General features: G+C 31.5%; 1 protein-coding gene and 1 long non-coding RNA gene across 17 annotated transcripts; one reads left to right on the plus strand and one right to left on the minus strand.

Annotated features, from left to right (window-relative positions):
• Window positions 1-11,793: 11,793 nt before the first annotated feature.
• On the minus strand, window positions 11,794-17,121 carry LOC146905273 (uncharacterized). 16 transcript variants are annotated; one of them, XR_015019848.1, is made up of 9 exons: window positions 16,917-17,121; window positions 16,736-16,816; window positions 15,947-16,017; window positions 15,380-15,525; window positions 14,148-14,264; window positions 13,954-14,056; window positions 13,773-13,842; window positions 12,927-13,047; window positions 11,794-12,331 (listed from the first exon to the last, which is right to left on the minus strand). XR_015019848.1 is itself a non-coding variant. In XM_085727728.1 (6 exons), exons 4-6 carry the CDS (start codon window positions 14,062-14,064, stop codon window positions 12,231-12,233), a joined length of 294 nt encoding a protein of 97 aa, XP_085583854.1. In that variant the 5' UTR covers window positions 14,065-15,525; window positions 15,947-16,017; window positions 16,736-16,816; window positions 16,917-17,121; the 3' UTR covers window positions 11,794-12,230. The 16 variants fall into 16 exon arrangements, 7 of the variants coding, with proteins under 7 accessions (XP_085583854.1, XP_085583856.1, XP_085583850.1 ...); XR_015019846.1 differs by having other exon boundaries at window positions 16,726-16,816; XR_015019851.1 differs by having other exon boundaries at window positions 16,713-16,816.
• Window positions 12,331-13,048, plus strand: LOC146905274 (uncharacterized). Its single transcript, XR_015019854.1, has 2 exons — window positions 12,331-12,491; window positions 12,884-13,048. It is a non-coding gene; the product is annotated as an uncharacterized LOC146905274 (long non-coding RNA).
• Window positions 17,122-27,675: the final 10,554 nt, after the last annotated feature.

Genomic DNA, 27,675 nt, shown 5'->3' on the forward strand with positions numbered 1-27,675 from the left:
CACTTGAGCCAAATGAATCGGGGTACTCAATTATGAACTGTCAATTCATAAGCACAATGCTTGATGAATTTGCCTTTTAACTTTTCAATATCCAGTTCATTTTTGACGCACTTTGAGACTCTGATATGTTTTTAATTGTTGAACCCTAAACTTTCAATGTTTATTTGTCCCTTTTGCCATAGAGTAAGGGAACATTCAAATAGGGTGTATTTTGATTCAAGTTGGCGAGAGAAGGTAGATGTAAATCTTATGTCAAGTATAATGGTGTAATTTTATCTTTGATCAAGACAACATGGTGTTGTAAATAAAAAAAGAAAAGAAAACAATGTGTACATGAAAAGAAAGAGAAAAAGAGAAAAAGAAAGAAAAATCCAAAAATAGAATAAGTTGTCAAGATCAAAGTGCTTCATGTGTGAACACCAAGGGTTTGTAATGATTGGTAGGGAAGATTGTGAAATTTTAATGGTTGATACAAGGAATGTTCCTCTTTGATAGGCTTTTTGATTTCAATTGCCCCACATATGACATTTCTTTTGTAGCCAAGCCAAGTTATAACCCCCAAAGACCTTTTGATCCATGTTTTTATGCCTTTTTGAAATGATATTTGGATGGACACATAACTTGATTGGAATGTTAACTTGATTGCCGGATGTGTGTTCATAATCCTCATTCATATGATTTCAATTGTTTATCTACTTTCAAAGAAGTGTGTTAGGTGTGGTTCGTAAATAAATGTATTATTGTCTTGAAATATTTGACAAGAACTTTGTACTTAGGACTCATCCCATGTTGGTAGTAGAATTTTAGATTAGTTGGAAACTTAGACTTGCCTGCGCATTCATTTTTGTATCATTCATCTGAAAAAGTTTTCAAAGCCTTTTGTACATGTGTCTTGGCTTATTAACTTGTTTGATTTTCAATCTTTTGATTGAGGACAAACAAAGAGTTAAGTTGGGGAGAGTTTGATAAGTGCTAAAAAGTGTTAATTTCATGTTATATTTTAAGCACTTTTTGTTACTTGTTCTGCAAGTTATTGAAGGAAAAGCCGAGAAATTAGCGTTAAATGCCTTATTACGCTTTATATATCTTACTCTATCCTTTTATGCAGGAATTTACCCCAAGACACTGAGCAAAGACAAAAAAATCATGAAAAAGTGCAAATTAACAAAAGCTGGTTTTGAAGAATTCGCTATTAGCGTGTTCCACGCTATTAGCGAAATTGGTCCAGAGAGGTACGCCATTAGCGTACCTGGAGCGAAGCAGAAGCTGGGTTTGAAGAAATACGCTATTAGCATATTATACGCTATTAGCGTAAAAGCTCCAGAAGACTACGCTATTAGCGTAGCCAGGGCGAAGAAACAGGGCAAGGACCAACGTGGCACAACCTCATTGGCCACAGCTTAAGCCGACTTGCTTCGCTAATAGCGCATATTTCGCTATTAGCGTAAGCTTACAAACTCAGCCCATTTAAATAGGATTTTTACATCTCTTTAAATAAGAATTATTCCATTAGATATTTTATAGATTCTAAGAGAGAAAATAGGGTAGATCATATAGAGTGAGAGTGATTTTGGAAGTTGGATGCTTATTCCTTTGTTGAGACATCACAAGGTGTAATGAATCCTTCCTTTTCAATCCATCCTTGCAAGGCTTCCATGATGATGTGTAGCTAAATATCCTTTGTTGGGATGAGAGGTACTTGATCCTTGCTAAACATGTAATCTTTTGATCTTGCAATATATGGTTCTAGCAATTTATATTCAATATTGTTGTTATTCTTGTGTTAATGCTTTCAATGAGATTCAAGATGCTTTGGACACGAACTCTTGAATCTAGAGCTAGAGTAGCAATCTATCTTAGGTTAACTTCCTTGACAACTTTGTTAATCTTTGATAATCACCATAATCAAGAGTTTAATGCTTTTGGATACTTAATCAGGCTGGACACGGTCGATTAAGTTATCCGATCGACTTTGTTATCGTTTAAGGGATTTAGACACAAATGTTTAAACGATACCTTAGAGTTAATTATATCGCTTTGGACACGAAGGATAGTTTAGAATTGATTGTGATAATTTTGGTTATAAAGCTATAATTCGTATGGATCATTAGGTTATGTGTGACGCTTGGTTAAGGAACTCTACTCCTAACAAGTTTCAAGCCTTATTTATCTCAGCTTTTTACTTTTTGTAATTTAGTTTAGGTAGTTAGAATTCAAACAAACAAGTACTCTTAATACTTTGAATGATAATTGATGTTGAACTATCCTTGATATCGCACTAATCCCTGTGGAAACGATACAAATACTTATCTTGTTTGATGCAAAACTATTCTTCATCAAGGTTGTGTGACATACACAACTTCATCAAGTGCTCCATTGAAGAATGTTGACTTGACATCCAAATGATACAGTGACCAATTTCTTCCACATGCTATAATAACTATCAATATAACTGTCTGAAGTTTTGCCACGTATGCATATACTTCAAAGTAATCAAGCCAACTTTTTGCATAAATCATCTAGCAACTAATCTTGCTTTATTCATAGCTATCTCACCATTAGTTTTAACATCAAATGAAAAACTCATTTCACATCTATAACCTTCTTATTTGTTGGTAGTTTGGTGAGCTCCAAAGTATTGTTTCTATTTATTGCATCTAAATCGTCTATCATAGCCTTTTTTCACATTTTATCATATAATGCTACCTAATAATTGATAGGTTCATAATCAGTCTATAATAACTAATACTAATATGAAAATAAATGTCCATTGAATTTACCATTTTACCCCTAGGAGGGGCATTTTGGTAAATTAATTATTGGAAGTTTTTTTTTTTTTAGGGTTGGCATTTGAATTTTCATTTTGGCCCCTAACCAATTTTTTTAATTATTTTCTAATTTTTATATTTTTAATAACTTTTAATTATATTCCAATTTTTATATTTTTAACTATTTTTCAATTTTTCCTCCCAAATTCAGCTGCTTCTACATTGCAGTTGTGGGAGATTAAGGTATCGTTTGACCCAACTTTTTTCAAACTTCTCTATATTATTAAGGAGAAGTTAGGCCGAATACTAAAAAAAGTACTTTTTTTGAACGCATAAAATTGAATGGAATGAGCTTTTACCAGAAGCTGTTGAATGTTACTTTAAAAAACTACTTCTGGACAATTTATTTCACAAGCACCTCTTTTCAACTCACTCTGGGAACCTTTTCTTTATTTTTTTTAATATTATATTTCAATATGTTTTTTTCTTCCATTTAACTTTATTTTTTTAACCGTTCCATTAATTTTTTAAGGAGGTTCCATTTAATTTTATTATCTTTTTTTCAAAGGAATTTTATTATCTTTTTATCACTTATATATTTAATTTCAATATCGTTTAATCCTCACAATCTCACAAATATTTTTATTCACGCTGTCATTTAATGATCCCAAATATTTTTATCTCCTTTCTTCAACCTCGCGAATATATACACACATTAACGTTTAGAGTAATATTTTATGTACGTCTGTCTGTTTTTTTGTTACGCTAATGCATATAATTTTTTTAGTGTTGCTTGGTTGAGTGCTACCTCACCAATTTTTTTTAACTATTTTCCAATTTTTATATTTTTAAAAACTTTTAACTATTTTACAATTTTTTATTTTTAACTATTTAAAACTAAGTTGATGGTTCGTGGTTTTTAAGGTTTATATTTTGACATATTACAATGATTCACAACTATCCGTCATTTTACCATCTATCCTTACAATGTAATCTTCCAGACTGAATATTACTAAGCATATGTGAAGAGACTGAATATTGCTCAGCTGATATTACTTTTTTGACGTCAAAGAGATTTTTTATTTTTTAACGGTCAAATTATTAATAACCAAGTTCCTACACAAGACGCTAAAGAGTTTAATGTGTTTCTTTCGTTCATTTTGTGTCATGTAAATATTGATGTTAATCCCTTTTTAGTAACTCTATGACAGTAGCGCTCACTTTTATTATTTTAACTAATATGTAATTTATGATGTTTTCCTGCTCTTGATAAAGCTTTAATAAATATTTTGATAAAGATTTATAATTTTGGTGCCACATGCATTAATTTGTTCATTTTTCCTTCGGAACAATTTTTTTACAAAATACGTTACTGAACCCCATGCCTTAGACCATGCATCACAAATATTTGGATTATGCGACCTTCATTCTCAAATTTACGAAGAATGGTAATATTCCGTAATTTGAACATCTCTCCTTTAAAATAAGTTTTTTAAAAGTGCCTATAATTCACATGAAAGGACTCAATACTAAATTGCAGTTAATATTTGCCTTTGATGTAGATCATGTGAAATGATTTATATACGTTGAAACTGAAAGGCAAAATGATATAAATCAAGTAAAGAGGCATTCAACTATCTATCTGATTCAGAAGTTTGTTCACCTGAAAGGACTGAATACTAAATTGCAGTTAATATCTACCTTTGTTGTAGATCATGTGAAAGGATTTATATACGTGGTACTAAATTGCAGTTAATATCTGCCTTTGCTAGGGGTGGCAAAAATACTCATGCCCATGGGTACCCGTGGGTAAAATCCGTCACGGGTATGGAGCGGGTAGCTAAACAGGTATCCACGGGTATAATAAATGGGTATTTGACTACCCGTTATTATATGGACACAGACACGGATTGGATTGTATCCATACCCACGGGTACCCATACCCTATAATAAATTAAGTAAATTACTAATATATCTTTATATATCATATCCAATTACTTAAAGTTGGTACCTTATTGAAGAAAATTTTACCGCCCACCTAAAAATCCTCAATAATAACTTATTTTTATTTTAAATTTTTTTAATTCATCTTATTAAGTTCACCGTTTCCACTTCATTCACATCATAAAACATATAGATTATATAAGAATAATGAATTTTCTATGAATTATGTATGATTTATGAAATTTTGAGTGGATTATGTATGGATGTTTAAAATTTGAAGTTTTTTGGTAATTAAAAAAAGTTATTATTTGTACCAAAAAATAAATAAATTCAAAACTCCATGGGTACCCATGGATACCTCAATACCCACGGGTACCCGTATAGTGGGTACTCACGAGGATACGGGGCGGGCACGAGTATCATATTTATCCAACGGGGCGGGGACAGGTATCATATTATCCGTACCCATGGATATCAATTGACATTTGTTGTAGATCATGTGAAAAGATTTATATACGTTGAAGCTAAAACACAAAATGATAGAAAGTAGGTAGAGAGACTTTCAGCTATCTGTCTGATGCAGAAGTTTGTTCACCTGAAAGAATTGGATACTAAATTGCAGTTAATATCTGCCTTTGTTGTAGGTCATGTGAAAGGATTTATATATGTTGAAGCTGAAAGTTAAAATGATATAATCAGGTAGCTTTGGTAATAGGGTTTTCATTGGTTTATAGATAGATATCAATTATTACTGGAAAAGTGTTTCTACCGCTGACTAAATATGTTTTCATTTGTTACTTGTGATCGAGCCATTTTGAAGATTTAATTTTGTAATCCGTAATGCAAGAGTACTCTAAATATTATATTATGGTTTATAATTATCTGTCATTTTGCAATCTATCCTTCCAATATAATATTTTGTCAAATATGTTACTGAACCCCCCGTGCGAAGCACGGGTTTGTAACTAGTTAATAATCTAAAATGCACAAAGTCCCCTTCATCATTATTTCACATAGATCAGCTAGTCTAGATGACTAATAAGTGATAAATTACTATTATTTTCCATAGCATTTATCGTCTTGTTTAGCAAGAAATGTGTTATAAAAACCCCCTAATTTGATATAAATATTGTTCATATTAGTAAATTGTGTCATGAAGCTATTATGTCTAGTTTATATACATGTCTATGGGTTTTTATAATAACTGCACCAAAGCGGAGTAAAGGAACGTAAGCACATGCACCAGAAGCCAATCCAAGCATCATAGACATATGGGAGATGCTTGATTCACTAGGCGAGATCATACGGTTTAAAGAAAATATTTGAAGATAGCTGGTTTTTGAAAGTAAGAAAAATACAAGAAGGTGTGTTGAATTTTGTTAACTTTTTCTTCTTTTTAAACTAACTCCAGAGTCTAGAGTCTGATAGAGTTCAAAGTCTGGAACAATGTTCAGAGTCTAATAACAGCGGATATAAAAGATGAGAGAGAGAGAGAGAGAGAGAGAGAGAGGGAGAGAGAGAGAGAAGAGAAAGACACAAAGCAATTATCCTGGTTTCTTCCACAATCCGGAAGTAGTTCAGTCCCCCTTGCACTTCAAAGGAGATTTTCACTATAATCCAATCTAATTACAAATGCTCAAGCACACAATCAATAGACTTCAAATACTCAAGCACACAAGCAAGAGATTTCATATGCTCAAGCACAAAAGCAAGAGACTTCTAAACAAACAAATTACAAAGAAATAAGTTTGGTTTGAACGCTTGATATACAATCAATGGTGTTCACAATACAAATCAGTTCAGACTTTAAGACTCTAGAATTTATAAGATATGAAAGTTGTTAAAAAATTCTAAGTGTTTGATGCACAACAATTTCAGCAGAGTTTTGGCACAGTTTAAATGTTGTAGAGTCTCTACTAATCTTCAAGTCTTCATTCCTTTATATAGAGGTATGAAAGAGACGTTGTAGAGGTGCCAACGCATCAAAGAGGCATTGTAGAAGCTTGATTAATCAACATTGATTTGTTGCTTGATATGGCTAATATCCTAGGAGGGAATAATTTGAAAATCATTCCTTGTATGGAGAATTAACCAGCAGAGACACAATTGTGGCTTGTAATATGCGCAGGAAATGTTGGAGTGGTGGTTGTACAATTGTACTATTATCTTTCACTTGTCCTTTCTCTGTGGATAAGCATCCAATGTCTTCGAATTCCTCAGAAATATTTGTTGCATCAGTCTTTTATTCCTCCTGCACACTTGTGTCTTTAAATAATCATTTAACTAACTTCAGGTTCTTCACTTCAGACTCTGATGGTCTTCAAACTCTAGGTGATCTTCAGACTCTGACAGTCAGCCTATGGTGGTCTTCCGACTCTGATGTCGTCAGACTTAGACTTGCAACCAAGCTTCACTTGAAAATTCTTTTGCTCTCATTTGTTCTTCCAGAACCAATACTTTGTTTTAAGACTTATAAACTTTAGTCTATGCTCCTACACACTTGAACAAATATTAGCATATCCAATTGAGTTTTTAATACCTTGTTATCATCAAACCTCAAAGAGGCATTATTAAACACATTTTGTTCTAACAGTTTTTCCCTCCTTTAAAGTAGTCTCGATTCGGTAGGCGAACTTGAATTTTCCTAGGAATTTAAAAATTCAGAACATTAATATATAGAGGTGTAGGTTATTTGTAGAAAATAATTCATTGTACATTTTGAAACACTAGAGAGAGAGAGAGAGAGAGAGAGAGAGAGAGAGAGAGAGAGAGAGAGAGAGAGAGAGAGATAGAGAGAGAGAGAGAGAGAGAGGGTGTAACAGCCCGATTTTTCGCTAGATTTATTTTATTATTTATTTATGTGTGTTATATGTGCTCTTATGTGATTAATTGCCTATGTGTGTATTTTTGGTTGGGAAATGTAGAATTAGGTGTTAGAAGGGTATTTTAGTCATTTTGGACTCAGGGGTATTTTTTGTGAGCAGGGGTAATATAGTAATTTTGATGAGGATTATTTTTAGTGCCTAGTGAGAGCTAGTATTATTTTACTAACTGCTAAGGAGTTGTAGTGAATTGTTTTATTACCGGTAGGTGACCGTTATTATTACATTTTACCGTTAAGTGGATAGTAACATTTTGAATTAGATTAGTAATGGGTTAGGCCCATTAAGGCATTGTGAGTTGAGCCCAATTAGGTAGAACCTATATAAACTCTAGTGTTAGAGGAAAATAGGGTTTACCATCATTTTTCATTTTAAGAGAAGAGGTAGAGAGAGAAAGAGCAAGAGAAGAGAAAGGATTGAAGAGGAAGATCTAGAGAGAGCTAGAGGAGGATATAGATTCAAGCCTTGGGAGCTAAAGTGAAGCCTTAGTTGGTGATTGTGAAGAATTAAGGTAAGGGGGTTAGAATTCAATCATAATTAATAGTTGTTGTTCTTCCCTAATTCTTTGTTTAAGTGGTTGATTTGATTTTTGGTTGTAGAAATTCGTGTTTAATTTTGATGACATGATTATATGCATAAATTGAATGTTAATTGTGTTGTTGTTGTTGAATTTGTAAGTCAAAATGGGTTTATATGCATATGACATGCTTTTGTGTGAAATTGATGATGAATGAAGTTGTGGTTGTTATATTGTGAATGAATTCATGTTCAAATGTTGTTGTTGTTGTTGAATGTGTTGTTGATGAATTGATACATTGGGTATCATGAATTGGTGGATTATGATGAGGTTTTGTTGTTGTTGTTGAAAGTTGTGGAAGTTTTGGTGAATTGATGAATTTTGTTAAATTGATGTTTTAATCTCAAAACTTATGCATGTTTAAGTGTTTTGAAATGTATATGACCTATAAACATCTTTGGGATTAAGTTTTGGGGTTTGGAAAGATCAAAAAGGGGATTTTGGGGTGAAAAGGGTTGGAACCCGTAACTGGTTTTTGAACTTCTGGTGTAGGACGCTTAAGCGTACAGAGGACGCTTAAGCGAGCTACACCAGCGTGCCAAAAGCGTACCAAAAGCGTGCACAACCCAGAAGCTACTGGAAGTTGGACGCTTAAGCGTGCAGAGGACGCTTAAGCGTGCAGCTCCCAGTTCAGCTATTTTTGAACTTTCGCTTCGTGCACTCGGGGACCAATCCGAGCTTTCTAAAATGTTTCTTTTGACTTGTTTAACCTCTGTTTATACATTTAATCCTACTGGAACTTCATTTGAAATCAAATTGGACTTGATTTTGTAAATTTCTCTTAACTTTTGAAAGATGGTCCAAAACGTCAATTTTTCGGAAACTCGTTTTTCTCGTGAAATTGAAGTAGGGTTAAGGTTGTATAATGTTTATATGATTTCTAAAAATGGTTGTGATTGGTTTCATCAAGTCTTGACATGTTTTGCTTTGAAAATGGGATTCTTTTATAAAAATGACAAAGAGAGACAAACTTTGGGAATTTCATGATTTCGTCGTGTTTAGCCGGTGAAACGTAATTGTATGCTCTACTGCACTTATATGTGGTCTAGAGGTATACTTAGTTGAGGCATTGAATCTTGTTTACTTGGTTTTGGTTCAAAAGCTTCAATTATTTTAAAATGGTGAAGTTAGAGACGAACTTTGATGAAAATGGTTTTATGAGCCGAATGCTTTATAAATCCTCTATGGATAGTTTAATATGATTGTAAGAAGATGTTTGAATGATTGTTAGGTGAAGAATATGATGTTTGTTATCATGTGTTGTATTGAGTGGAGTTGTTGAACTTTATGATAAAGTTGAATGTTGATGATAGCCGTTGATTATAGCCGTTGAATATAGCCGTTGAATTGTTGTGAACATATGCATAGTGGATTGAGTCATATGTTCATGCATCATATGTCGTGTCGGATGTTATATCCATATTGCCATTGACTATAGCCGTTGATAATGATGTTTTTGTTGCATCATGGGTGACGACCTTGAGGAGATTTGGTACCACATGCATATATGTGTCGAGTTAGGTGCATCTCATTATAGCATGAGTCTTGAATGTTGCATTTAATGATGAATGTGATGAAGGTGTGGTTGATGTATGTGTGATGAATACATATATTTGTGTTATTCGGAAATGTTATGTGAATGAATATGTGGAGGTTAATTATTCATGTTATTAAGTGAAGAATTGAAATGATATATATATATATATATATATATATATATATATATATATATATATATATATATATATATATATATATGTCTAGTTATTTATATTGATTATGATTGATGTGAAGCTAACCTCCAGTGGTTTTGACCGCCTACATGTCTGTATGGATGGGTAGACGCTGTGCAGGAGTAGTCGCTTTGGTGAGTGCTTGGATAGCAGGAGCTATCTCCGCTATCGGTTGGAGTCGTAGGTTTAGGCTCTGATTAGGATTGTCGTGTCTTTATGTTTATTGTCGGATTTTGTTTTGTTTTGTTGAGATTTGTCCACTTGTTGGGACTTGGAGAATTTTATATGATGATGTATTTTTGACCATGGTATGTATATGTTGGAGATATATAAATTGTATTCCGCTGTGACTGTTGAGATATTTTATATATGCATGATGACTTTGGATTTTGTTGAGACGTAGCGTCTATTTCTTGAATATTTGTTATATTCGCGTGTTTTATCGCTTTAATAGAAATAGGGCGTTACAGATGGGAGGCAGAGAGAAGAAGAAGCCATTAGAGGGATAGGAAGCATGGAGACAAGCTTGTTGATGCTTCTTAAACACTAATCAACTCGCTTGTGTTAACTAAACTCTCTTTAGTATTTGGATTGGATGTAAATAACTAGGAATCTATGTAGTACTCTTAGTCTGGCTGGTTGTATATGATTTATGTATTCGATATAATTTTAATTTAAATTTATTCTTAATGCTTTGTCGACAATGTAGTGCTCTGCAATTGATCTTTTGATTTAGTTAGAGCCGAGTATGCCTGGCTATCTAAGGGACATGATTTAAATTATATATATGTGTTATCTCCTGAGAGATCACGGGTAGTTCTTAATTGCTTATTTTTTCACTGATGCATCGAAAGTTATCTGAAGTATAAAAAGTATACAATCAAATAAGAGGAAGCATATGAGAAATTGTTATTGAAATTCAATCTCAGCACAACTTTACCTATATTGATTCAGTTTTACTTTGATTCACGTAACCAAATCATTTTATAAAATTTTGTTCAGAAAATCTATCGTTGCAAACTTAAATAAACTAAGTGTGGTCTCGGTGGATTTGATATTTTATTTTTTGATAAAAACAGGCATACTAACCATTGTGTCTTGAGTAGCTGCTATTGGAGGTTCTTACTGGATCTCATAAACTTTCTTAGCTTGTTCTTCTTCAAAATATCACTGGGATGACTAGCTTTGAACATTTATCTTTCTGGTTCCAATCACAAGATTCTAATTCACAAACTATAACATTTCTGCCAACTATTATGGAATGATTCATATGATTATAAAGCATATAAGAACCTGTCTCATGGTAACCAACCAATATCATAGGTTCACTTTTGTTTCTTTGTCTTTGCATCAGGGACATTTTTGTAGCACAAGGAACCAAACATTCTCAAGTGTTTTGTATACTATTTTCTATCCATCCGTACTTATTTCGAAATTTTCTCAAGTTTTCTTTATGGGACATCTATTTAGAATATAAGTTGCAGTCTTCACAGCTTCTCCCGGAAAGAATTTAGCATAATCTTCAATTTTGACATGCTCTTTGTCATTTCAAGTAAGGTTTTATTCCTTCTTTCACCTAAGCCATTGTGTTGTGGAGTGTATGGTGTTGTCACCTCATGAACTCACTATCTTCGCAAAACTTCTCAAATTCCTTCCACTTCCATCAGTTCCCAGTATCTTAATAAATTTTTCACTTTGCTTTTCTACTAAGACTTTTAACTAACGTCATGAATATGTTGAAGGCTTCACGTTTAGCTTTGATCATCAAAACACCTATCTTTACTCTTAAAAATTTCACACTGTTGAGCATTAACCAAGAGCTTACAATTAAACCTGAATATAATACTTCTTCAGATTTTTAGTAGGGACTGGCCCAGTTAAAAATTAGCCTGCCTAAAATAATAGAGCTTAATAAAAAATTAAGAAAGTACATCTCATAGAAGGATGTATTAAATGCCGATTTGCCTTTTTTTGCCCAGGTGAGATGTATCTTAGATTAGAAGTACAACCTCAATGCATTTTTTTAATATTTAAAAGCCCATTTAATTTAAGACAGACAAAAAGTCTATTAGGCTACACAAACAATAATATAAACAATAGAGCTTATAGAGGCGCCACCCTATAAAGCAAAAATAAATAAAATAATTTATACACTATAAAGGCAAAGTCTTGTCTTATTTGATTTTATTTTTCCATATGTTCGATGCCTTTGTTGCAGTGTTAAGCATCCCTTCCACCTCTCTATTTTGCTTTGCCATTAAAATCTTCATTTTGTCCACAATCTAATTATTCTACTGCACGTTCAATTTCCCATATCCTTCCCCACCTATTTATGTTTAAGTCCAGATTTTGCTGGTTCAATCATATTGAACTTTTTCCTTATATTCTCCAATGACATCTCATTTGTTTCCTTTTCTTTTGTATTCCCTGCAGAATTATTTGAAGATGGATAAAATTATTAGAAAAGCTATTGCATGAGAAAGGTGATGAAATAGAAACAACAAATATGAAGGAATGGGGGAGAAATTGTGTATTACTGCAAACTAGTGTTTAACCTCTTCATTTTTTGCTTTTCATTCATACAAAGGTATTCCTTATATTTCTAATATTCATCCTTTTATGGTTTTCATTAACTTTTTGCAGATGCAATCCTTTATAATGAAAGCAAATGATGATAATTTGTTTACCACTAATTACATAACTAAATCTTTGAGCCAGGCATAACCAAATACATTTCCTCAAGCTCTAATTTTGATAATTGCGGTTTCTAATTAATTTATTGAAAGAACATCAAGCTCTATTTATAGACTAAACAAAGGAGTGTTGTAGAAATCCTAACAATTCAGTAGTTAAGCATTAAGCTAATAACAGACTTGGCAAAAGCTAACATATTTATAAATGATGAAAAAAAATCATTCCTATCTCAATTTCAACTTATGCATAGGATAGGTTAACCAACTTGAAACATGATTTCATCAGGTGCAGAAACATTTAGAATTGAAGCTCAAGGCAAAATACTTACAATCGGTACTTACGAAGGCGCATGAAGCCCTTGCCGGATACCAGTCTTCCACATTTGTGTAAAACATTCTAAGGCAATCCTCCTTGATTTCAAAGAAACAAACAGCAACATGAAGACATAACTGAAGAACACAAGAACGGAAACAAAAAGATTGGTTTCAATGCAAGTAAGCAAGTAACTCAAATTTTCTTTTAATCACCAATTTCTCACTTATCAGTGCCCACTACAAATGACAGGTTTTTCGTAATTGATGTTTTATTAGAATCACGATTGATGATTATTGTAGAAATATAGATTCTAAATCTCATAAATTTGCAAAATTTACAGAGAGTGGGTGCAAATTTACAGAGATTATTGTAGAACACCAAATGACCAATCAAAGTAAATTCAAAATCATATCTCATAAACTAACAATTTCAAAGGGGAAGAAATCAATGTATTCATATCAAGTTAGCAACAGTAACATAGCTGCACTATCAGAAGGAAAACACACTCCTAATCTTCCACTTATTTCATGTTTTGCAATGCTTAAAACATATTAATACAAATTGAACACTCTGCAATTCTTCGTAATCTCTCCATCAAAAATTAGGACTTTAGGACTATAGGGTTTTAACTAAATATGACACTTTGAATAGCCTTGATGGTCATGTAGGAAGCCAGTAACAAACTAAAATTTGATATCATTACTTTTTCTTACTGATAATAATAATTTCACCTTTTGTCCTTTATATTATATATTGCATGTTGAATAACCCAATCATACTCATAAATGAAAGACATTATTTCATCTTTTTTCCTTTCTATTGTATATTTAACTTAATTCCTCCACATGTGCAATCCTACCAAAAACAAGATGAAGGTTGCCCTAGCTCAGAGAGCTTTTGATGAGCCTCAACATAATCAGCAAAGAAATCTTCATCGTGCAATCATTGACAAATGAGAATCATTAGATTAACATATCATCAGAAATAATAATTTCTCAATGACAAATATATCATAGAAAAGATTGTGGGAATACACATACCGCAACATATTTCTCAACCAGAAGGTGGGATACAAGGTCAGTCACAAGTGCAGTATCACTTAGAAACTGAAGAAGGCCTTCCTTCACACCACTCAACAACTCCCTGATCATTGCATGAACGACTCAATAAAAAGAATTTAAAATTGGAAAAAAGGGGATGCATGGGTGAGAGATAATGTTTTAAATAGACCCACTTGAAGTATGAGTTGTCAAAATGAGAGTTTTAGAAGTACGTGGTCCCTCAAATCCAGATCCCTCCTTGTGTGCAGCTCGCAACCAATTACATTAAGCATACCCAAAACAGTCACAACCTCAAAATTGAGAATACGATATTTTTCATAACCATTAGAGAAGTAAAAAAAAATATCTACAGAATAATTATCAGGGCAATGGTGGCAAGTTTTTGCATCGGCAGTCAAATTAGTATTAGATAATAACGGAAGAACTTTTAAATGCCACCCCAAGAATAGATAATAACGGAAGCAAATTGAAACAAAAAAAAATATCCTTCATATAAAAGGATCATGGCACAAAGCATACACTAAGTACGAAAATCTTGATAAATTTGGCAGAACTGAATATCATATACTTCTCGAAAAGCCAAAATTATAATAAAACATTACTCCAATGATACTTATTATAAAGAACTATCCTTGAACTAAATACAAAGATCAACGATTCTGAGCGTAAGCGCCACCCCCAAGACTAGCAGGGAACAAACAGATCGCATCATTGACCAACACCACACCACTCACCTACCATTACTACACTAGATATAGATACAAGCTGAAGCTTTGACCCAATATTCCCACCTTATAATACTTGACTCTGCCTTCAAAACATGTTTGTTCGTTTTTTTACATAAAATCCAAATAAAAAGTATTGTTTTTACAAAATTATTACTACATGAGTACCGCACAAGAAAGTGCTCAGATAGTTGGAAACGAACACTACATGTGAAGGATGTTGTTCTTTATCTAGAGCTAGAGAAATAGAGAGCTGCAGCTGCTACTTCTGTTCATGTGTAGAACAACTAATCCAATTTTTTTTACCTATTCCTGTTTTCATTCTACAAATTGATTAAAATTAAAAGTTAAATAATTTATTCTTTGTCTCAAATAACGAAACTTCAAAATAAAATGTAAAGTATTACAACTTCGAAAAACAAATTTGTATGGAGATCTACAACAGTGAAGTAATTCACACAATGGTTCAAAGCAATTGTACCAAAAATTCCTAAAAACTGAAAGAGGGTAAAAATACAGAAATGATATCCAAAATTTTCAACATGAAATCAAATAAATGGACACTAAAATGCACATAAAATCAAATAAATGAACCCTGAAACACCAGGTTTTCAAATGAAAACAAAAAAGAGAAAGAAAAAAAACACAATTTTCAACTTTAAACAAAATTAAAACCTTACCATATGCATTATCATTCAGCTTATAGGTAAACCCATCAACTTTTTCTTCACAGTAGTTAAACTTTGCCTTCAAACATTCATTCTTGCTCGATGCTAAATCGATAGCTGCATTGTTTTGTTATGTATGATGTTGTTGATTATCTTGGCTGTGAAATAGACAATAAAGCAAAATTAAGAAGTTATTAAAAGCTTAATACGAATACATATGTGCCATATATGACTGTAAGGTTGAATTTGATATATGCCATATATGACTGTAAGTTTGAATTTGTTGTTAGGATTATTGTTAGTTGTTGCACAGTTGGAAATTTTAGCTTGTGATCGTGTTTATATCTGTGTCGTTAATACTATATACTCAATAGTCATAGAAGATTGAGTACTCTGGAGTTCAGCTTAGCTTCGAAAATGAAAAACATGTTAGCATTGTTAAAAATATCATTACTGCAAAAAAAAAAAGCATAAACAATAGGATAAAAGCGATGTTAACAACATCACCTAACCAAAGACACCATCAACTCTAATTAATACTACAGATATAAGTACTTGAAACAAATTGAGGAGCTAGACCTTTCTTAAGCATGTACCAAGGCATTGCAATGGACTTCTATGTGCCGATTCCAACTCCTTTTGAATATTTTCTGCAGACAAATAAAGTGTAAGGTGAATGCACAAAAAATTACAATAATCAATGCGAAGACAAAGGAAGCACACTAAAAAGTATAAAATCCTACACAAATAGAACGATGCATATATATCAAGAGTCAAGACTCCTAGAAGAGTTGAAACCCGTTTCAGTGATTGGGAGAGCAGTCAAGTGCACCACAGCAAAGCCAATTGGCTATGGGGTCAAAATCGAATAATCCATTTCAATAACATGCAATTAGAAACATTTTGGGAAGATCAATAAACTGTATTATAGCCAGACTTAGTATTTTATATCTTTAAAAATACCAAAAATGTTAAATCACAAAAATAGAGGTTGTCGCATTTTTATTTCTCAAAAATCATATAATAGAAAGAAAAAAGACTATTTTTTTTTCAAACAAAATATACATTACTAAAAGATGAAATGGAGTTGAGACTTTGTTAAAACGAAATTTACAATAAAAGAAATGGCAAAAAATGAGTGACTAATTTTTTAAGCTGAAATAAAAAACTACATATAAATGAAGATGAGACTTTATTTTTTGACAAAAAAATGAGATTATGTTATAGACAAATTTAACATGCATCAAGGGTAGATCCCGTCAAAAAAAAAAAAAAGAAGATCTGCAAAAACAGTGAAAAGAACCACAAGATCTCAAACAACAGACTTTATATTTACTGCCAACACCTTAAACTATTACTTTTTCTTACAGATCTCTACATGCAGTAGTGCAATCAGATGAACACGTAAGGTGGTTGCCGGTGTCTTTGAGCTCCAGCGACGGTAATGGACTGAAACATTAGAAAAATGTATCATCAATATTTAGGAAGAGAAGATCGATATAGAGGAAGAGTAATATGAAATAATGTGATCGGAAAATTAAATACTCACGGCGGCGGAAACTTCCAGCACGGTGATCACCGGTGACGGTGCCCAGGCCGTGAAATAAAAATGTTAGCAATGACTTTAGAGCGACAAAGGGGAGACCACAGAGATTATGGGCGGCTAGGGTTTGAAGCAGGGAGAAGAGGAGTGAGTTTATGTTTTTCCTTTTCATTTCCATAAACTAGAAAATGAAGTGAATTCTTTTTCAGACAAAAAACAACTTAGGTGATTTACATTTTTATTAGAAATTAGCAAAGTGAGAGAGGAATGTATACACGTTGGGGAGAAATGGGTGAATGTTGAAAAATAAACATTATTTTTTCTTTTTACTCAAAAAAACATTATTTTTTCTTTCTTTTTAATTTTTTTGGTACCATTTTTAGTCTATAAAGTCCGAATACTCCAAAACAGAGATGTACCCGTATCGGATGTATCGTATACCGATACTCCACGGATACTCGTGGATACGTACCCACGAAGTATCAGAATTAATTATTTTAATTTTTAATAAATATTTTATCGGATATTTATGTGATACTCCATAAATACACAAAGATACTTCTAAGATACTTCACAATACGTATCCTAGGAAAAGATGAAGGATAAAGAAGTGAGACAATGTTGTAAAAATTCATTATAGATGTGTATGATTCAATTTTAGATATGCATCAATATAATTGTTTCTCGATGAAACACTTAAAATTATACTCCTTATGGATGAATTTAGCGAGAGATGTGATTCAGTTAATCAACATTAGATAAAATTTGTGTTGAGTTCTTTAAAAGATGTTTCTCTCGATATCCCAACATGTGAAAATGTAACATGGTTTATAAGAAAACTTTAAAAAAAATTATTTTAATCACATGTATTATATTTAAAAAATTGCAACTTTTATAATAATGCAATAATGAAGAGTAATCGGTGTTAATTTTCTTCAAGTATTTTACATACATATAAGTTTTACTATAGATTTTTGTTAACGTATCTTAATCGTATTGTTCCCTAAATTTAAAAAAATTAGTGTATCCGCGTACCCGTATCGTATCGTACCTGCACCCGTATCCGTATCGGGGCTTCGGTTTTAGTCTTGCAAATAGTAAATCATAACACCTTACTTTTTTTACAAGACAAAACACCTTACATTATAGTTAAAAGTTTAAAAGGTAGACACAAAATCAAGAACCATGAATTAAAGTTGATTATAATAGTTTAAAAAAATAGTGATGAGGCTCAATTAATTGGGTTAAGATCCTCTCTATTTGATAAAATAAATGGAAGATACAATTTGATTGAGCTTTAGTATAAGTCTTTTTACTTAAACCTTGTGTGAATCCTGACTCTTTAATTATAGCTATTTGTATTATCGTATTTTTAATATATGTTGTAATACGCCAAAAGTTATGTTGAATTGAGATATGGCTTGATACTTAACCTCCCAACTATTATTTGACGTGGCCTTTTTTTGTGTGTTAACCATCTGGTTTTTAGGAGAATGGATCCTGGTAATTAGGCATGGCACCAAAACACATACTTGTGGGTACCCGCGTAAACACACTCCGATTGGACGAGTTTTCCCGCTTTGATTGGGTTTGGCTTTTCCTTGATTCCAAAACATAGGTACGGGACATGTTACATGGATATATATACTCACCCGGAACCCATACCCAAACCCGTCCTTCGGATGTTAAAAATTACTATATTACTCTTTTTTATATAAATAAAAACTCAAATCCTAAACCATTTCACTCAATCAATAAAAATGTCAGTGTGTCTGGACTCACTTGAGTTTTTGATCTTCCTTTTCCACATGTCACACCCTCGGTCTCTCTTTTCTGCAGTACAACATTGCCCTAGAGGCAGTGGCGGAGCCAGGATTTTTATAAAGCCCGGGCGAAAAAAAATTTGCAATACATTTATAGGGGTTTACATAAGAAATTGCAAGCAAATAATAAAAAATTTAAAGAAATTTCCCAATTTATAGGGGTTTATATAAGAAATTCAAGGGGATTTACATAAGAAATTGCAAAAAATTTGGGCCGGAGCCCGGGCGAGTGTCCGGGCTCGCCGGGCCTTAGAACCGCACCTGCTTAGAGGCTAGAGAAAACTTCTTTTTGTATTAAAAAAATCATTCGCTTTGGGTACAGGGATAAGATACCCGAACCCGTCGGAAACGGGGACGAGATTCAATTTCTCATCCCCGTTGGGTATGAGTACGGTGATAGGTAAATATATGGGAATTGGGGATGGGGACGGGGACGGGGGAGGTAAAATATGTCCCCACCTTGCCTCATTGGCATGCATACTGGTAATTTGGAGTTCGATCGTGAGATAAGTATAGTTTGGCCAAGAATTATTTCATCCAAGAATCAAACTCAGGTTCCTCCGAACAATTCATCATTTGGTTGAACTCATTAATCACTTGAACCCAATTAATTTAGTAGTTGTAGCTAATCTTTGAACCTAAATGACATTATTTTTTACACTAAAAAAATGATTTTTTTTGTTTTGTTTTTAGTTGTGTTAAAGCATGTAATGTTTTTAGCTGAATGTTTATTCTATGTTGAACGTAGGTTTTGGATGTCTTTTTTTTGTATGATGTTTGTAATTTGTATTTCTATTCCAAAATTCCTGTTATTTCATTTGTTTTTTGTTTTTGTGTCTAACATATGATATTCGGAGTCAATTCCTGTTTACATTTGTTTGTGTGAGTCAATATTTTATTTTCGGAGACAGTACTTTAGTTTTAGATTATTTTTGTTGTGTGAATATTAATATCTGAAGAATTAATGGTTGGATGGTGCGGTGATGAGATTAATTTATAGTCAACCAAATGAGAATTTTAAACCGTGCGACGCACGGGTTAGGTCACTAGTAAATAACCAAATCTTCCTGCTAAATTCATCCAAAAATGTGACAAAGTACTTATTCCCACCTTTTGAAGGAACTTCTAGAGGACCACATATATCTAAGTGAATTACATGATGAAAGTTATAGTATTTAGTCATAGATCACTAGATACAAATTATAGCATATCATCAATAACATAGAAAGAACAAGAGATTGTGTACCTTTGAATTAGGTTGATGAGGATAACCGTAGACAACGTCGACAACTATGAGAGGGGTAACTACCCTCATTCCGTCTAGCTCTAGGTTTTCACCAATATTCAGAATAATTAACCGTCTAATGGGATGACGTTTAAATAGCTAAACGGCTGAGGGCAGGGACCTCTCATTGGGCTTATCTAAATGGTCCAACCCATCACGGTCCATTTAGTAACAAAAGCCCAATCACTCAAATTCATCATATAATTAGTGTTTAACACAATAAACCATAATTTATATTATGACATCAACTTATAATAATTGATTATTGTCAATCCATAATTGATTAATTAAATAATTAATCCAACAATCTCCCACTTGGATGACAATACTCAATTACTAAATAAAAAATTTCATTTGTCATAAAGAATTTAAAATTTAAAATTACATGTATGGTCAAAGCACTAATCATTCAAAAGAGAAGTAAGCTTTAATGCTGTAGAAATTGAATCTGATAGGGAAAACAAATCATACAGATCAAATACCCACTTTTCTAACAAATGATGAATCTATAGTGACACGTTTGAATTAAAAAGAATATGTCACTAAAGAATAGCCCAAGCATTTTAAAAATGCTATAAAACTCCCACTAACCCAAAATAACATAGACTTAATCAAATCATTATGAGTTACAATACTCATATATATAAGTCTGTGGTTAGTGGTTCTGCCAATGAGTTTTCAATATTACAGAAGTCATATATCCACATAGGTACACGAATAGTAATTACTTATAGGGATAGCCTATTAAGAGAGTGTAATTACATATAGTCAAAATCAATAAATGTTCTACGACATTCAATTAATCCAAGTTTTATAAAAAATGTGACTATGAAAATCCATAAAAGCAAAATAGGAAATTCAATAATCCCCAAATTGGATTAACATAGACACTTAGTTTAAAAAAAGATGTGGATTAATGTGGCCACTAGAATGTCAATAACAAAAGAACATTTATGATTATCTCAAATTATAAGTACCACAAAAACACAATATCATACTCGATAGGAGTATTGATATTATACATTGTACTTACTATTTATGACCTCATAAAATGTGGAATGTTGGTAAAACAGAAGCACAATATATATTTGCATGCTACGAGGTTATTGTGCATATTCCAACAAAATTGACTTAAGCATCCAATTATGATGCTTATTGAGATAAAAAAAGAATTTTAACATATATCTCAATATAATAGAATGAGACTAAAGTTTAAAGTCTCTTAAGTTATGCCATATTTTATAGTGTGCACAAGAGTATATGGCAATAACAACAATAATATTGTGTACACATTTCTCTTGATCTCACATATATATATAAACAAGAGTGAGATTTCTCATTTGAGCTCATAATATATAATATTGTGTACACACTCCCACTGATCCCACATATATATATAAACAAGAGTAAGTGGGATTCTCATTAGTGATCACTGATACAAAATATTATAATAATGTAATATTCAACAGTGGGATACTCAATTACTAGTGCAAGATTATCAACATAAGTGGTTATATAATTTTAGTCAATAGAGTTTCATGAACTCAACCACATATTTTGCACATGAGCATAGCAGAATTATTAACACAAGTGGTAACTCAAGAATAATATGAAACCCCCATAAATACATATTTTATCAATGGCAGATATTATCAAGAATTGGGTTTCGTAGTTAACCACATATTCTGCATTTAGAATTAAGGAGAACATAAATTTTCATTTAAGAATTTTATAACACAAGATCTCCTTTTCACAATTAAAATTCCACAGAATTTTATAAACATAGTAACCGTTATATGACAGAGTATGATGATTATATAAAAAATTTATCATCATATGAGTGAGATGAGTCTCTAAAAATAGGATATAAGACTCTGTTCACAATTTTAATAACTCACTCAAAACTCAAATGCTACAATTATACTTACACAAATTTGAGAAACAATTAGGTTACACGCAGCGGAAATACACGAGACTTATATGTTATTATCATTGAGGATATAAGAGAAAATGTTCATAAGCTTCTATAAGTATTAAAGAATAGCAATAACATAACTAATATCCTCAATATAAGTCTCTACAAAAATTTCATATCTAAAATTATGAAAACAAATAAATATATTTGTTTATGAGATATAGTTAGTTGACATGTATAATTTTTCTCACTTGTTGAAGAATGATATTTTCTCCACTTGGTGGAGAATGATAGTTAAACTATCTTACCCACAAAAGAATGATTATGTTAAGTAATGTCATACCGATAGGGTATGTCCATCACGTTACACAATACATAGCAATGATTCTCCCACTTGATAGAGAATAGACAATGATAGTTGAATTAAAAAGTTTGAAAGATATTTTAAATAAAATATTCAACTATTTCTCTATCACAAAATGATATGTTAAGTAATGTCACACCGATAGGGTATGTCCGTCACTCACATAACAAAGGGATAGTAGCAATCCAAAATATTTATATATATAAAAAATCACATTTAGGTAGAAATTTAATTCAAAATGTAATAATATTGGATTTCAAAAATTTATACAATTTTCTACATGTCTTTAATAGGGTAACTTACTTATTGTAATCTCATTCAAGAACCTTAAGGATAATAATAAGTAAGAACTATATCATCACAATGTACAATTCTTATGTCTCAAAATTTAAACATTGATAGAGTATTATAATTGACATAAGTATAAACGTTTTAGGTACATTGAATAATAACAATTATATTAATAACAACACACCGATAGGGTATGACTGTTACCAATATAATGCTAATATATTTAACAAAATTTGCATAATTGTACCCACGATAGGTGAGATTACAATTATACAAATAAATAATGTTTATGCTTAAGAGAGTATGATACAATAATATCATGCATAAACAATTATACTTAAATTTACTCAACTTCGGTCATATTCAAATGATAGAAAAATGTGCTTAACAGTATTTTAAAATAGCACATCATAAATATGACTTTAGAATTTCTTTTATATGAAGTAGTATAATAACAAAAGCTATTATTTGGAATAGAAGTGTGTCAAATAGTTTTCTAATTTATCCAGAATAGAACTCTTAGAATAAAATTTTCAATACTTCCACTATAAATTAGAAAGAACATAAATACAAAATAGAGCATTATAGTAAGAAAATAGTATATAACAACAGAGTTCTGTTTAGAATATTCTGAAAAAGGATTTCACTTCTATATAGGATATCATAATTGCTCAACAAAAGAGAAGAAAGACTAAATTTCTTCATATATGCAATAATAAGCAATAAGTCACAAGAGGATAAAATAATTAAATCACAACATACCTCGAAGAGTGTGACATTCATCCTTATACTTAGAGCCAATGACTGTTGATGACTTAACGAGAATATCTTATAATATAGTCATCTCAAAATATTCATCAATGGAGAATAAGCAATTGTAAATAAACATATGTGAGACTCTAATTATAAATCAATATGATTTATATAAGAATTCAGATGTAAGGATGATACATATTTCAAAAATTGTCTCAATTCTTAATAAGTTGTTTTGATAATAGTTAACAGATAAACAACAAAGAGACTTACAAATTTTAATTCATCATTAGAATTTTAGCAACAAAAAAAAAATGCAACCACGCCTCATTCATAGTTCAACATAATTGTGATCCAAATATTTAATCGCGACAAGACACATAATTAGATAGTTAATGGTGTTTGTCACAAAATTTAGAGTAATAAATTAAGGGTCTAGATTAGAGAGTATAGCAGAAAACATAATGTATATCAAAGAGAAATATGTCAATTTTAGATTCAATTAATATAAATGACATATATAATATACAACTTACTATACTCCTTTTGAAAACAAAATATTATTAAGACCCTTTAAATCAATTTGTGACAAGAATCAGGCACAAGTGTCTAAGTTCAAATATGTCGCCAAAAGAATGATCAATTAGTGAACTTTGGATTTTTATGCTAAGACAATATGAATTAAAGAATATATTAAATTCAATATATTTGGCATTAGAATTAATAAAATTGAACCTTCTAAAAATTCACAATAGTTTAAGCTCAAATATTGAGAATACATGATTTGAAATAAACTATTCTCAATTTAATTGATATCTAATCCTTACAAGATTTGACAAAATTTTGAAATTCATGCATCAAAAATACAATATCAACAATTCTCAAAATATATTAGTTTATACAAGATATTTGAGACAGGAATATAAGACTGAGTCTAAAGATTCTTCACAATACTAACACTTTAAAAGAATAATTTACATAAGTGTTATATTTTAGACTCTAACACTTTAAAAGAATAATTTACATAAGTGTTATATTTTAGACTCAAATCTAAAGAATGCATGATTTAAAAGAACATATGATTCTCATATCAATTTACATAAAAAAAAAATTAGAGATTTCAAAAGTAATTTAAATCCCAAATTTTAAGGGTATAAAATAAATCAAATCTTCTGAATATTTTGGGCACAAGATAAATTATATTTATATCCCAAAATAATATAATATAATATTTACTAGTTAATTAGGGATGTAAAATTCCTCATTGACACATCAAACTCAATTTTTTTAAAGAGTGAGATTGTTTCTCAAGTGTCATACAAGAGTAAGGAATGTTCATAAAATTTTCACACAACAAGTGTGACAGTATAATTTGAATACAAGAGTAAGGAATGTTCATAAAATTTTCACACAACAAGTGTGACAGTATAATTTGATTATCCCCAAATAATAACGTATAAAATATCAACATGCATCAAACTATTCCAAATTTATACCAAAATAACCAGAAGACATAATAATAATAATTATTTGGCATAAAATAACAATTTTGAAATATTTTTCATTTTACACGTGCTCCCACGCGTGAAGGATCTGTTTGTTTAAATTTCACGCGCGCGTGTAAAGACGCGTCGGGTCTTCTTCGCCCACTTTCAGGGAAATGGGTCGTTTTGACCCGCGACTTGACCCGTACTGATCCTAGCGCTAAAATCAACGAAATTCATCGAATTTTATATAGATTTGATCGAATTTGGGAGAAGGAAATAAAACATATATCAATTTTGAGAATTATCGACTGAATCGACAGATGTAAGGAATTAGGGTTCATCATAGAATCCAAAAATTAGGATTGATTCAAATTTCGGTTTGATATAAGTTTGGTTCGGAATCGATAAATTAAGAGAAAACCTCAAAAAAATTTGAAGAATCATTGATCCATTAAGAGAGATCATAGATCGAAAATGGGATGTTAACCGAACTAGGAAGAACGAAAACAATTTCCAAAAAAAAAGGTGATCGCAGTAATTATCCAAGGGTAGACCCAAAACAATTTCGAGAATGGCATTCGCGATAACCAAATACGCGTTCGGGAAAAGCAGTTTTCAGGATTCAGGATTAACACAGTATTTTGATTAAACAACACAATTTTAATGAATGAAGCGCAATACATCAATTGATCATCAATCATCATACGAATAAAAGAAAAATATCATATTTTGTTTCATGCCATTCAAGCAAACAACAAACATTATGATTGGACGTGAGTACACATATATTCATACGATTTAGACCAAACACAATTTGTTAATCAGAATTAGAATAGCCATAACTGTATCTAAATTGGCTCTGATACCAATTGATGAAAGTTATAGTATTTAGTCATAGATCACTAGATACAAATTATAGCATATCATCAATAACATAGAAAGAACAAGAGATTGTGTACCTTTGAATTAGGTTGATGAAGATAACCGTAGACAACGTCGACAACTATGAGAGGGGTAACTACCCTCATTCCGTCTAGCTCTAGGTTTTCACCAATATTCAGAATAATTAACCGTCTAATGGGATGACGTTTAAATAGCTAAACGGCTGAGGGCAGGGACCTCTCATTGGGCTTATCTAAATGGTCCAACCCATCACGGTCCATTTAGTAACAAAAGCCCAATCACTCAAATTCATCATATAATTAGTGTTTAACACAATAAACCATAATTTATATTATGACATCAACTTATAATAATTGATTATTGTCAATCCATAATTGATTAATTAAATAATTAATCCAACATTACATTCACCACATCGGTTGGTTTATGAGTTGTATGTGAACTGAATGCATTCCTTGGTTGGTTGTCAGTTAAGGAAACATCACATACTTTCTCTAGTATATTCAACTTTGGTACTCCATAATCAATTCTTTATCAACTAATTGAATAAGATTTCTGAAATTTAAATGGTCAAACCTATAGTGTTAGAACCAACTATCATCATTACTTATAGTTGCTGACAAACACTTCAATTCTATAGCTTTCATATCTGCTTGAAATGACATATTGTTTGCAAGAGGAATCTTCAGGACTAACCTCTGATTTTTGTCAAATAGTTTCAAAGCATTGTCCTTCATTATCACTGAGTAACCTTTTTGTAATGGTGATTTTAGTGTATTTTCTACGAGAGAGAATGATACATGAATGATTGAAATAAATTATTTTGATAAAGAGGATGATTAATTAGGAGAGAAATAGAGACAAAGTCACCAAAACTTAATATCACTCAAGTGGAACACGGGAAAAATGGACTCACCCTAAAACACAAAATGTTTAACTAAATATAGAATATATTAATCGAGTGATTTATGTTGAAACGGGTTACCCACAACAGCTACTCATATTTGAGCACATAATTAAGTTTCTTAATTGATAAATAACTATGATAAAATAAAGATTTGTGTCCACATAATTACATTTGTATATGATAAAATAATTCAATAATTGTTCGGAAGACTTAATTCAACTAATAATGATGATATTGTTAAGATGTGCATCTTCATCCAAAGATCTCTCAATTGGGTATGTCAATTTTAGGGTAAAAAATAATTTATCCATTAGCTTGGACTTTGTAATTTATCAAAACTTCATATAGGTTCAAAATATATACGGTTAAATATTGTTTTAGTTCAACTTTTTAGATGTTATTACTGGTATTCCTCTTTTAAGAACAATGGTAAGAGGAGATCTCCTCTGTTTTTTATTCAATATTGTAAACAATTTATTTATTTTCTTTCGATTATGAGGTTATTCCTAACACAGATACTATGTTATAAATGAGTCATACCTGAATTTAGTTGGACTTTGGCCAACTACAAGGTTACTCCTTAAAATGGACCAACATATTTGTTGTTTTTTTTTTTTTTTTAGGGAAACATATTTGTTGTTCTTAAACAGGAATGTGAAGTTTTTGAATAATAACATATACTTTTTTATATTTGATACGTGAATTTTAATTCTTTTTTACATGTATAACGTGCATTTTAATTCTCCTTTTCATTCCTTAATTTTTTTTTTCTAGTTGCCTAGTAGCTGAAGCTCACACAATTAAATGTGGAGAAGTGGGGTGTCCGGGGTTCGAACCCCGACCCCTGCAAAAATTATGCAATGTCCCTACCAATTGAGTTAAGCTCGCAGGGACTTTCATTCCTTAATTTTAATGTGATTCAGAATGAACCACAAAATTTGAGTTTGGTAGCTTAACTGGTTTGAGGCAATGGATAAAAAGTTAGAGGTTATAGGTTTAAATATTAATCTAACAACTAATTGCTATTATTTATCTTT

Source organism: Medicago sativa, chromosome 7 (assembly GCF_051527215.1).
Source record: "Medicago sativa cultivar Bolivia chromosome 7, Bolivia_mono, whole genome shotgun sequence".
Lineage (NCBI taxonomy): Eukaryota > Viridiplantae > Streptophyta > Magnoliopsida > Fabales > Fabaceae > Medicago > Medicago sativa.

Bases quoted from the DNA above. Each gene is read 5' to 3' on its own strand.
- LOC146905273 (XM_085727724.1), bottom strand. From the start codon at position 14,064: ATGATCAGGGAGTTGTTGAGTGGTGTGAAGGAAGGCCTTCTTCAGTTT. The intron at 13,048-13,953 runs GTATGTGTATTC...TGTGTTCTTCAG, and splicing joins TGGTTGAGAAATATGTTGCG to TTATGTCTTCATGTTGCTGT. The intron at 12,332-12,926 runs GTAAGTATTTTG...ATAATTCTGCAG, and splicing joins CGCCTTCGTAAGTACCGATT to GGAATACAAAAGAAAAGGAA.